We start from the raw sequence: 14,274 nt of genomic DNA on the forward strand, positions 1-14,274 counted from the left end.
TCTCCTAAAGTGGTACGCGGATAGGAAGGAAGATGTGAAAAAAGTTGTTTTAGAAAATGCTCCACAAAATAATATCATGATTTGTCCAAATGTTCAAAAAGACATTGTGAATTGTTGTGCTAAACTCATTCGGATAATAGGTAGAAAGTTTTATAATCCTGTTTTTATCATAATTTACAAAAGAGTTATCTGGACTCAAACTATCCATACCAAGAAGTAGATCAGTATTCACTTCATCGAAACGACTGTTAAGCTCACCAAGTTGCAAATCAATTACAGCATTAAAAATTTCAATACGCAAATGATGAGAATATGTGATACTTGAAATCTTACGCTTTGACTTTCCAGAAGCATAATTCTTATTCATTTCGGGAATCACAATATCATATTTGGCACAAAATAAAGAAACATCCTTTACCAAAGAATCCCTTTTAGAATCTCTCATAGATTGCAACTGTCTCTTTGTGAAACCAACAAGGTTCATAGCAGTAACGATATCTTGATCTTTTCTTTACAAAGCCATATTCAAATCATGTGCAATTGCCAACAATTTTAACATCAAATACAGCGTATACACAAACTCATAAGATCTTATGTCATCTACTAAACTCTTTGCCAATAATTTCTCTTGATAATTTGAACCCTCCTTAGCAAGAACTTCTAGTACATGAATAATTGAAGAGAATAATTTAATAAAGTTATGCACTGTTCTAAAATGAGAACTCCAACGAGTATCTCCTGTCCTTTGAAGTCCAAGTTCTTGATTCAATCTGCTTCCTGTATGAACTTCACGAGCATCAATAACTCTTCTAATTTTTTTATTTGATCATCTCTAAGCATCTCCCTGTGCTTAAAAAATCCTCCAACAATATTCAAAATATTAGCAAGAATATCAAAAAATTGATCTACCTCATGATGCTTCTTTGCAACAGCTACAAGAGTCAATTGTAACTGATGAGCAAAACAATGTACACTATATGCCGAAGGAGTATCTTTCATAATCAAAATTTTAAGACCATTGAATTCTCCCTGCATGGTACTAGCTCCATCATAACCTTGTCCCCGAATATGAGAAGAACTCAAATTATGCTCTAAAAGCAAAGAACATATAGCATCTTTCAGTGACCGTGCAGATGTATCTTTAACATGAACAACACTAAGAAATCGCTCAATAAGCCTACCCTCTTTGTTGACATATCGCAGAACAAGGATCATTTGTTCTTTATGAAAGACATCTTTAGACTCATCAACTAATATACCAAAGTAATCTCCATTTAAGTCTTCAACAACTGCTTTCAACGTTTCTTTAGCACAACAATTCACAATGTCTTTTTGAACATTTGGACAAAACATGATATCATTTTGTGGAGCATTTTCTAACACTTTTTTCACATCTTCCTTCCTATCTGCGTACCACTTTAAGAGATCTAAAAAGTTTCCTCTTCTTGTAAAAGTTTCACTCTCATCATGACCTCGAAAAGGCAATCCTTCTTTCAAAAGATATCTTGCAACATCAATGGAAGCATTCAAACGAACTCGATATTCATTTTTTGTTTTCTCAGATTGCTTGTCAAAAGAAGCTAATATATATTGTGCTTGATTATCTAAATCAAGCATCATCTTGAAACACCGATTGTGAACACTATTTACTTCACCCACATGTTTATTAAGTCGTTCTACCCCTTTATTCCAATTTCTGAAGCCATCTATTGTAAAAGAATCACAGACTCTTTTTTCATATCCACCAATCTCATTTTTAAACAAGTAACAACATAAGCAAAAAGCTGCATCTTTTTTAATACTATATTCTATCCATCCCGAATATGAAGTATCAAACCAATCAAGATTAAAATGACACGATTTTCCACCAAAATTTGTTATTGGAAAAATAAAATGCTCACCAGGTATGCAGGGCCCTTTTTGAATCTAATATCTCCTTACTCTATCACGCTGATTAGGAGTATATTCCGAAATTTATTTTCTTTTAGCAGGATCGGATTCAAGAAAACCCAAATTCAATATTTTATCTTTATCTGATGGTTGAGAAGGATTGATATTTTCAGAAATTTCAGTATATGAAGGAGAACTTACTGAAGGGAAATCTGGAGTAATTTTAGGCTTGAAAAAATCCGTAATCATCTTGAACTAACTTCACAATTTCAAGTTTTCAACCTATTTAAATTATAAAAAAAAATAAAAAATTAACGACTAACAAATACTAAGCTACAATGAAAGCAAGGCTGAAATTAGGGGCTTAAGAGAGTAAAAAAGAAAAAATTTACCTATTTAAAGAGGCTGAAATTGGCCTTTTAAATTAGGAGCTTAAGAGAGGAGAGAGTCTTTCAATGTTAATTTCTTCCAGTTCCTGAAGCTAACTACTGCTCTTTCTATTTCTTTTTTAAGGGTTTAGCTTTAGTTTAACTATTTTATTTTTAATTTTTTTTGTCTTGATGTTTGTTGTTATTGGACTTGGTAGTCTTTCTTGTTGGGTTTGGGCCATCTGCCCATCCATTTTGTCGTTGTTAATAATAAAGGCCGGAGGGCCTTGTGTCATTTTAAAAGCAAGGCTGCTGAAAAAGTAATTAAATAGAAAATGCATCCACGGGGATTCGAACCAGCGTTGGAGGATACACATACTTATAGATTCCCTCTTACCACTAAGCTATCCATCAGTTTTGGTTGTGGGTTCCCAACTCTATATATGTATACGTTTTAGTAATATTTCTCATTTAATTATATGTCTTACGGTAGGAGTGGTGGGTTCCCGAGAACCCACAACTTCTACTATAGATCCGCCCCTGGATGAATTTGAAGCGACAAAAGTGGAAACCTAGATTGCAATGAGCTTCTCGCACATGTTCACAAATGAGGATATGATAGTCTCATCAAAAGGAGATAGGAAATCACTCTTAAATTATTTACATAACCATCTTAGACGCGTTCCCAGACCCGAGTAACCATAACAGTAAGCTTTAAGCCCAAAGATATCCCTCGGTCAATTTTGAGAAAGATTATAATAATCTGTAGCCCTAAGCAGAATAAACACATATGTACACGTATTTACAAATTCATGTATTCACCCACCAAACGATTTTTTTTTAGATTTGAAAATTATATCTTTTATTTGCAAGACCTACATTACCACAACAACCTGAAATCAAAATGAGCCCCATGTTTAACAGAAATAGGAAGAAAAGAAGACGAAAGGAAAGCGAGAAGGGTGGGTTTGCAGCAATATCAACGCACGTATATATGCTTAGTAAAATACATAAGTAAAGAAAAATAAGGTAATTTTCACACCAACTTGCTTTCCACAATATCACGGTCCAATTTTTGAAACTAATCAACAACATGAACTTGATAAACATTCACATTCAGACCCCAATTTTTAGAATCTATAGCTACTTGAACTTGACCGAATCAACCACATCAACATGAAATTTGACCAAAGTTGAACCAAACAACATACTTACAAACAAAAACAGGTCGAGAAAGAGAGACGAAAGTGACACAAAAAGACGAATCCATACCTTGTGTTGTGCAGCAAACTAGGCTTTTTCGTCAAGATTTCATTGGCGAACTCGGCTCGAAACTCAAACTGAACACCTTGTTTTTCACTTTTCTTTTAATCCGAAAATCAACCTTTTCCCAACCTCCTTTTGCCTTTTCCGAAAACCTCCTTTTCTTTTGCTTTTCTCTCAAGTTTCACTTGCTTTATCTCTCTGATTTTCTTTCTTCCTTCCCCTTATTTCCCGTCTGTCATCTAGATTATAAAAAAAAATATATTGATAGGTACAAATCCGAACTGGATTTGAAACCTTAGAATAAAAAATGGGAAGAAGAATGAATTTTCATTGCAATCAAATCCGAAACTATTCCAATCTCAGCTTTCTCAGGCCATTGATGGTGATTTTGAACAAAAATTTTATTTTTTTGGCACCAAAATAGTGACGAATTTTGCTATCATAGTTATTTCGGCGGATTTTCGGGTTGGGGGAGATGAGCTATGCAGAGAGTAGGTTGAGTTTGTCGGCTAGGGTTTAGCCTTTGGGTGGTGGAGAAATGAGGAGAGAGAAGAGACAAGGAGAAGGTCGATGGTAAAGGGTGGGCGTTCGGTCGGTTCGGTCTGATTGTTTAATATCGGTTTGGTTTATCGATTTTTGGATTGACAAAAATGACATCTATAATCAAACTGAAATAAATTTGGTTTGGTTCGATTTTTACAAATTCGGTTCGGTTATTTTGGATTTTTATTTCGGTTTGAAATATTAAAGTAGTTAGTCTCTCTTTTTCATAACTGAGCATTTAAAATTGATGGATTTTTTTAGAAAAATTATTTTTTTTCAAACCTATTTTTCATTTTCAAATATAAATAATTATAAATAACTCAACATGGATAAAACGAAATGAAGTAATCATAAGCTTAACATAATACATAACGTCATTAATCATTACATATAATATAACCTTGCATAAATAGTCTACAAAACAACACAAAACTCGTAAAAATAGTCCATGAAACAACATACTTTCTGCATAAATAGTCCATAAAACAGTCCAAAGTCACCAAATAAAATATTTGAGTCACTAAAATAATCCATAAACAGTCTGCGGCGTATGCGAATTTGCTATTAAATGTTAAATGTGAATGTGAATTACTAAATATTATATATATATATATATATATATATATATATATATATATATATATATAATATTATTTATTTATAAAATTTTGGTTTTTCGGTTTAAACCGAATTTTTTTTTTAAAATCGAAAATCGAACCAAAAATCAAAATTTTATACAAATCGAATCCGATCCGAAAAACCGAAAAACCGAAATCAAAAATAAATTACGGTTTGATTTTTTGATTTTTTTGATTTAAACCAAAATATTAGGGTGGGAAAGCTGATTGACACTGTGCTCCTTGGAAAAATAACACACGTGATCTGATTTGAGGAAAAGGCAAGTTCTGTTTTTAATGTTGGGTTTTTGATTAATTCTAATCCGTCCGATCTTTTGATCGACGGCTAAAAAATAAGTATTCTGAAAAATAATAATAATAATAAATAAATAAATGTGTTTATATATATGGACATATATAAGTAATATTAAAAAAAAGTTAATTTTAAAAGTAGCTATTTTTTATCCGTCTAATCTTTGTTCGGATGATTTAAATTAAATAATAATAATAATAATAATAATTAAATATATAGGGTATATATGTAAATATAAATTATAAGGTTGAAAATTTTTTATCTTTGAATTTATTTTTTTACAAAAATAAATAAAATAAATTGATGGGCTAGATTAATTTTGTGTTAATTGGGTGATTTCGGATTGATTTTAATCTGTCCGATCAAAACGATTACTCTTGAAAATAATAGTAAAAATAAGAAAATAAAAATGTATGTATATACGGATAAATAAATGAAAAGTAAATTTTAAAATAATTATTTTTATCCGTTTAATATTTGGACGATTCGAATTTAATTTAAAAAGAAGAGGAAAGGGAGAAAAATAAATATATAAATAAATAAACAATTAAATAATAATAAAAAATTATATATACCTACATATATATAAAAATAAATAAAAATTTTAGGATCCTTTAAAATAAATCGACGGATCAGGTTAAATTTTATTTATTGAGGTGGAATGGCAAAGCAGGCATAAGAATTATAATAAGTTTCGGGCTAATTTTCAGGTTCTTGGTGAAACTTATAGAATAAGGTTGGGGTCGGCTGAAATAAAAATTGAAGTTGGATTATCATTGGCCCGAATACTCTTTTCCTGCTGAAATTAATCGATGCTTCTTGTTATCCTAAAATTATTTTTGGTTTAACGTATATAAATTACAGGCGTAACATGTATAAGCATCTAATTTAAATATCTTTTTTTAATTTAATATTAATAATATGTATAACAATATAATAATATAATAAAATATAGAATACTTATTTTATATAAAAAAATGTGCATATATATATATATGGTAACAATATCGCCTAAAAGATCAAATTAGAAAGAATGGAAATGCGATTACCATAAGACATTTTTTGTGATTTTGATGTTAGAATATTTAATTATATTTGATTAAAATATTTTATATTATGATTAGAAAATAAATTTTTTTTATTTTAAAAATTTGTAAAAAATGGAGATAAAAGTACGAATCTTATTTCTTATTTTTTAAAAATTATTTAGGGCCAAGAACATCGATAAAATTAATTAGAGGGAAAAAGCGAGACAAAATTAGGTGTCAACATCATGTATGAAATTTAATACTATGTGTCACTTTAGTATTCTTATTTATTATAACTTAGAGATAAATGCTAACAATGATTCTGAAGATGAAGAACAAGAACAACCAGATTTGTTTACGGCTATGAGTAACGCGAACACTTACTTAGAAAAATTATATAATCATTATGCCGATTTACTTGATGTAGTTGTACCGACAAATATCACTCCAACTGTCGTTCCTCGTGCTCCCGAGGAACCATTATCTCCTAAAAAAGTAACACATAGTGATTTTCCTGATCACTTTTATGATTTAAATGTTTGAAATAGCGTTGAGGTGGGAACTTACACAGCAACTTCTCGGGAAGAGCTTAAGTATTGTCTTCGAACGCTGGTAGAGGGTCGTAGACGATGGATCAACGCGTTGGATTGGTGGAAAAATAATAAAAGACAATATCATGTGCTTTCAAGATTAGCTAGAGATATATTGAATGTTCCAATGTCGACCGTTGCATCGGAGAATGCTTTTATTCAGGGACGACAACAACTTGGGGACAACTGACTCTCATTGGGAAGCAATGCTATGAATGTTCTAGTTTGCCTCAGCGATTGGATTAGAGCGGAACGAAGAAATTAAGGAATAGAGGTGGAGCCTAAAGACGAACAGAATCTTGAATAAATTATGACTTCAAAGGATAACTCAACACGATCAAATCCAATGCATGATTTTGCACCCATTGATTTTGACTATCCTATGTCAGTTCCCATTAATATTAACATGAATGAGTTGAAAAAAAGATGCAAAATTTTTAAATTTTTCATTCATGTAAATCATAATTTTTGGATCATTTTAAAATCAATAAAATACAACATTCATTCACTCCTTACTTTATAATTTTTTTCATTTAAATTGAATTTATAATTTGAATTAAAAACTTAATTTTAATATATTACTAATTTACTATCAAATTTTACACTAAGTAATAGACAATTAAACATAACAAACATATATAAACATAATGAAAAAATAAATTTCTTTTATGTTCAACACCTCAAGTATTATTATATTAAGTAGCATATTTTTCGTAGTCTCTAAATTATATATATTTAATATTTTAAAGTATACATATAGTGTATATAGTTTGTAATTTTGTATGTATATCGTTTCAACATTCAAGTGATATTTTAAGTAGTATATATTTTACATATATGTGTACATATTTTTTTATATATTAAAATAGTATATATTTAATGTGTATATGTTTTTAAAGTAGTATAATATGTAGTGTATATATGACTATATGCTATATGTGTATGTATTTTTTAAAGTAGTATATATATACTATATAGTGTATATATGTTGTATATATATATATATATATATATATATATATTATTTAAAGTAGTACATATATTGTATGGTACGTATATATGTGTATATATTTTTACAATAGACTCTAAAATAGTATATATTTAACGTATACATGTATATATATTTTCTAAAGTAGTATGTATATAGTGTATATATGTTGTATGTGTATTATTTAAAGTAGTACACATATTGTATGGTACGTATATATGTGTATATATTTTCAATAGACTTTGAAGTAGTATATATTTAACGTATACATGTGTATATATTTTCTAAAGTAGTATGTATATAGTGTATATATGTTGTATGTATATTATTTAAAGTAGTACACATATTGTATGGTACGTGTATATGTGTATATATTTTCAATAGACTTTGAAGTAGTATATATTTAACATATACATGTGTATATATTTTCTAAAGTAGTATCTATATAGTGTATATATGTTGTATGTATATTATTTAAAGTAGTACATATATTGTATGGTGCGTATATATGTGTATATATTTACAATAGACTCTAAAATAGTATATATTTAATGTATACATGTATATATATTTCTAAAGTAGTATGTATATAGTGTATATATGTTGCATGTATATTATTTAAAGTAGTACATATATTGCATGGTACATATATATGTGTATATATTTTCAATAGACTTTAAAGTAGTATATATTTAACGTATACATGTGTATATATAATTATATATTCAAATTTTCAAAAGTAGTATATATATAGTGTATGTATGTTGTATGTATATTATTTACAGTAGTACATATATTATATCGTACGTATATATGTGTACATATTTTACATACACTCTAAAGTAGTATATATGTTTAACGTGTAGTCGTACACATGTGTATATGTGTATATGTTTTCTAATGTAGTATATATATAGTGTATATATATGTTGTGTGTAAATTGTTTAACATATTTAAAATGTATATAGGTGGGTATATATAGTGTATATTGGAAAAAAAAATTAATTTTATTTTTTTATTTTTGATCGGTTTTAACCGGGTTGGACCGATAACCCCTTAATAGGCCAGTCCCAATTTATTTTTTGGAAAATTACTGTTGGGCCGGAACTGGACCGGTACATTAACACAGGCCCGAAATCGAACCGACCCACGAACCGATAAAAAAATGGGCCGGATCCGAGTTGACCCGGCCCGACCCCGTTGACAGAACTATTGCTTCTCATAGGGTAAAAGAGAGCTTCACCAACAGTTATAAGGCCTGTTAAATTGAGCTGAAATAACATGAATTCAACAAGCAGGTCATTTGCTGCAACAGCTAGGTCATCTGTTGCAATACATAAGTCATCTGTTGAAAATACTTTAATAGTAGTGGAAACAATCCAACAACTATTGTATTTATATACAACAGTTATTGGATACACAAGTCAAAATTGTTGAAAAGGCAACAAATATATAAGATGAGAAATTAAACAAAAAATCATTAATTTTATTTACCAAAATCGATCACCTATAAGTAATGCCCACTGATATACGAATAAAATTGACTCCAAAAATTTAATCTAATAGCAGTAGCAGCGGCAACAACAACAACAACAATAATGCAGTGACAAGCAGCAGCAGATGAAAAAGAAGAAGAAGAAAAGCAGCAGCAACATTAACAATAATAACAATAACAATGGAAGGAAAAAACAAAGAGAGAGAAAAGGGAAAATAAGAAGCATGATTTTTTTGCGCCTTTTTAAATTTTAGGGTTTTATATCGATGGACCAAAGTGTAACTCTCAAAATTTAGGGATATAAAATTTAGTAAAAATTACTTATCTAACGACATGTTTACTAAAATTCTCAACTTTTTTCAAAATCTCCTAAAATCCAACATTTGACCTCTGGTGATACATGTTAATCACATTAGATACATAATATAGATACAAGTAATAATTAACTAAATCAGAACGGATGTAACATATCAGTTTGCATTAAATCAACATTTAATCTAACTAATTAAGGTAGAAAAAAAAATCCCACAATTTATGCTAATCAGAATATTACTCCACCACATTAAAACTAATACACACTTTTGTATTATTTCTTTTAAAATTGAAAAATCTTCATTCTTCTTGTTAAGAGAAAACATACCAATTTTTTTATTTGATTTTTCAATTTGAAATTGAGCATTCCTTCAATTACTATGTCAAAAAATAGGACAAGAAATTTTTTTTTTATGAAAAAGTTGGTACTGTAATGTGTTTGGAAAGTCCATCCAAAAAAGTTACAGAAATTATTAGTTAAAAATCTAATTCTACTTCTCCTATGCCTTTGTTGGATAGCAAGGGAAACAAGATCATTACAGATTGCAAACATAGTGATGTTAAGGTTGGACAAATCTACAAGGACAAGTGTACTCTCATTTTGGTTATGACGTGATTTGCAATTGAGTATTTCTTCAATTACTATGCCAAAAGATCGGACAAGAAAAGGTATGTTATGTTTTTTATGTAGCCGGTGTTGTTAATTTTGTGTACGTTAAGTTAATGTTGTATTCAATGCTTGGTTATTTTACAGATTTTTTTGTGTGTGTTTATGTTATTAACGCAAAGATACATTTTGTTCTGAAAATGATACATTTTGCTCATCTTGTATCTCAGTTTATGAATTTATGTTTAATTATGTTTCTTGTTGTGTTTTAGTTTCACATATATAATAGAAATGTCCTAGATACGTGTCGTAAAATTTCCTAGATACATGTTGTACAAGTTTCACGCTGAGATACATTTTGTCATGAAAATGATACATTTTCCCCATCTTGTATCTCTGTTTATGAAGTTATGTTTAATTATGTTTCTTATTGTGTTTTAGTCATGGAATTATGTTAATTTGTTCGAGATACATCTTTATGATAAAATATACGTTTTGATCATCTTGTATCTCGGTGAATATATTGATGTCTTATTATACAGTTTGAAAGTAACTCAAGGTTAAAAAGTTGAAGTTTTGTTTTCATTGATTCAGTTATGTCTTACGATGTCGTTCAGAGGATTATGTTTGGACATTTAAAGAATCATCTCAGCAAGTTGTGTTACCGCCTAAATACAAACGTCAACCTGGAAGGCCAAAGAAAAACAGGCACAAGAAATCAAGTGAAACAATGATATCGAGCAGTAATTGTTGTCGGGGATGTGGTTATGAAGGTCACAATAGACGCACTTGCTACTTCTTTCCAAAGAAGGAGTAACAAATGTAGTTGACTAATGAATAATGTTGAATAGTTCCTTGGAATGTTGCTGAATTTTTTTATCTATTTTGTTCGACATTTTAGTTGATAAAATTCTTGGTTTTTTATGAAATTTAGAAAAAGACATTTACCGAAATAAATAGCATTCATTGTTAATTTGTTATTTAGTTACATATGTTTTGATGGTGTATTTTTTCGTGACACATAAAGTAGAAATTTAGATATATTGAACTGACAATATTATTATACATTCTATTAGTAGTTCTGCCATAGTGAACAATAGAAAATAGATACATTCTTATAGTATGTATCCCCAGTAAATTTACAGATTCAATTTTAACAAATATGTATCGTTTGTAAAATATAATTTATCAATATTATTAAGATTTAGTAATATAAGTTCTGCTAGAATTTGTTATGCAGGTTATAGTCAAACATCTTTTTCCATTAATAAAAAGGGTTGTAGATACATAAAAATGTAATAATTTGTTGGTTACTATGATTATATAGTAAAACAGTTTCCTTATAATATATACATACAATTTGAGAAGATGTATCTCATATAAAGTTATAGATACAAGATCTAATAATTTGTTTCACATGTAAAACGTAATAGGTTAATATTTTTAAGACTTAGTTCTATTAAGTTATGATATAATTTGGTATGCATGTAAGAGACAACATGAATTGTCTATAACAAAAAACTGTTATAGATACATAATATGACAATGTTATGATGGTTAATACCTATATTATAATATATCTTTCTTTATTTTAGATACATAAAATTATAAAATATAGTAAAACATGTATCCAATACAATGTCTGTATATTACGTGAAAAAAATATCATAACGATAACATAAATATATCTTTATGTTATTTAGCATTGCGTTAGAATGTTAATGAAAAATATAAGTAATTATTCATTAAAAAAACTTAATGTATACTTCTCTAAACACTACTAACATCATCAAAGTTTATATCATCAACAATGTTTTTAATAGTCTACTAGCCAAAAATTAACAACTATTGAATACGCAAAACACAATCGGTTTCTTTTGGTGTGAACTTCATCCTTGGCCTTGGTGGATCATCATTCTCACTAAAGTATCCATTGTCTGATTTTACAGATCCGTACTTGCACAAAAGACTAGCATATCCAGATGCTGTTCAAATTGCAAACAAATGAAATATATGTTACATCAGCCTACCGTAATCATTAAAACTGAAAGAGATACAAATTAAATGTTTTATGTATCTAATGTGATTAATGCAGGTAATAGACAATTGCTTCAGATAATGAATAAGATATATATTAATACAGAAAGATACATGTTTTGTTATTATGTATCTAATACAAAATGGGGGCTAGTCTAGCTATTGTCTGATCATGTGCAGAATTTATGATGCACAGGAGCTCCCCATCTAAGGATTTAAGATTAATAACTTTTATAAGCAAATAATGTAAAAATGTTTTTACATCATCAATGTATTTAACTTGTTATAACATACGTGTAACGCAATTCAGTCCCTAAAAATAAAAAAAATGAAAAAATTATTTGAGATGCAACAAGTTTACTCTAAGACAGTACAATATATATAAAAGCACTAAGAACATAATACATTATATACAAGATTATACAAATGTGTCTTTAATCTCTACAACATGTATTTCAACGTGAGGAAATGTATCCTGTGTAATTCTACTTTCAATACCATTTAAACAATACAACAAACATATCAAAACATTTATAGTAACTCGCAAATATAAGTTAATATAACATGTATCTTAGAAATAAAAATATGTATCTATTATATTTAGACTTTAAGTAAAATTGAACAAAACTAGATAGAAATCAAAGCATTAATAATCACTCACATATACAAGTCCACTAACATGTATCTATGTATTTATGAACTTGTATTTTGTTATATTAATTTCATTAAAAAATAAAATACACAACATACAAATAGCTTAGCAACAAAAAAACAGATAAATAATGAAATTTTAAACGTATCATGCAACCCAAAATATGTATCTCGGACTAACATTCAATAGATCTGAACATGCAATTACCTTGGAAAGTTCATCTCCGAAAATTGTTTCGACAATTCTTCTTCTCTTGGCGGGAGCTTTACTTTCAGGACTGTTGGATCCTCTTTTCTTAGAACCACTTTTTTTTTCTTGTCCTTAGAAAGCTTTTACCACAACTTCTTCATAATTTGGGGACCGTTTTTATGCTTTAATCTATTTTCATCAAAGTCAACAAATTCATAATCAAAACTTCCGAGAACGAAGTTAACGACTTCATGAGATTCTTTGATACTTACTAATTGAGAAAACCCAAGACTAAAGGAAGGTTCCAAATCTCTAGTCATAATGACAATTCAAACAATGAAGCCTAAAAAATAATTAATCGAAGAAATTGCTCAACCAAATCACCCAAATTTTACTCTGTAAACTTAGGCGCAAAATATTTTTTTTGAAAACAAAACGTAAAACAATTAGAAGAAATTGAAGCGGATTTTAGGGAGGAAAATTACCTTGCTTCAAGTTTTGAATTGAATGAAGAAATTGGATAGAAACCGCTCCACAAATTGTGGCGTACAAAGAGGGAGAAGTGGTTATTTTTGGTAAAGAATCGTTTTGGCAAAATGAGCTTCTGGACCCTGTACTATGTCAGTTTTGTAAGTTGGACACTTCTACTTACATGTTTGTCATCTGGACCCTTGAACCTTTCAAAAAGTAACATTTTGCACCCTTTGACCGTTGACCTTGCCTATGTGGCAAGGTCAAGGTGACAAGGACAAAGAGAGTGTAGCCACTCGCCTGGGGGTGCGAGTGGGGGTCAATTTTTGGCCAATTTTACATTAAAAATTTAAAAAAAATAAAAAAAATATTAAAATTAAAAAATAAAATAAAAAGGGTCCTTTTTTTTCCTCTATCTTTTTAAATTTAAAAATATTTTTAAAATTTTAAAAATAATTTAAAAATATTTTAAAATTTAAAAAAATAAAAAAGGATCTTTTTTTTCACTCCATCTTTTTAAATTTAAAAATATTTTTAAAAATTTAAAAATAATTTCAAAATATTTTTAAAAATTTTTAAAAAATAAAAATATATTTTTCCCTCCCCACCCCAGCCCGTCCCCACCTCCACAGCCCATCCAGCCCCGTCCCACCCACCTCCAGCCTCCCCACCCCACCCCAACACCCATCCAGCCCTTCCCCACGCCTACCCCATCCCATCCCTACCCCCCACACCCTACTCAACCCCATCCCACCCCACCCCCAGCCTCTCCACCCCACCCAGCCCCATCCCCACCCCCTCACACCTCACCAGTCCTGTCCAGCCCCTCCCCACCCCACTCCCAGCCCCATACCCCTCCCAGCCCCATCCCCACCCCACCCCAGCCCCTTTCAGCCCCCATGCCCCAC

At 29.7% G+C, this 14,274-nt stretch overlaps 1 protein-coding gene across 3 annotated transcripts; it reads right to left on the reverse strand.

The window, feature by feature from the left end:
• Nucleotides 1-413: 413 nt before the first annotated feature.
• LOC107864086 (zinc finger MYM-type protein 1) lies at nt 414-4,111 on the reverse strand. Of its 3 annotated transcripts, XM_016710350.2 has the most exons (3): nt 3,531-4,111; nt 910-2,172; nt 414-777 (listed from the first exon to the last, which is right to left on the reverse strand). In XM_016710350.2, exons 2-3 carry the CDS (start codon nt 1,618-1,620, stop codon nt 766-768), a joined length of 723 nt encoding a protein of 240 aa, XP_016565836.2. In that variant the 5' UTR covers nt 1,621-2,172; nt 3,531-4,111; the 3' UTR covers nt 414-765. The 3 variants fall into 3 exon arrangements, 2 of the variants coding, with proteins under 2 accessions (XP_016565836.2, XP_016565835.2); XR_007053484.1 differs by having other exon boundaries at nt 414-1,091; nt 3,531-4,088; XM_016710349.2 differs by having other exon boundaries at nt 414-2,172.
• Between the last annotated feature and the right edge of the window lie 10,163 nt (nt 4,112-14,274).

This window comes from Capsicum annuum, chromosome 3 (assembly GCF_002878395.1).
Source record: "Capsicum annuum cultivar UCD-10X-F1 chromosome 3, UCD10Xv1.1, whole genome shotgun sequence".
Classification (NCBI taxonomy): Eukaryota; Viridiplantae; Streptophyta; class Magnoliopsida; order Solanales; family Solanaceae; genus Capsicum; species Capsicum annuum.

Bases quoted from the DNA above. Each gene is read 5' to 3' on its own strand.
- LOC107864086 (XM_016710349.2), bottom strand. From the start codon at position 1,620: ATGATGCTTGATTTAGATAATCAAGCACAATATATATTAGCTTCTTTT.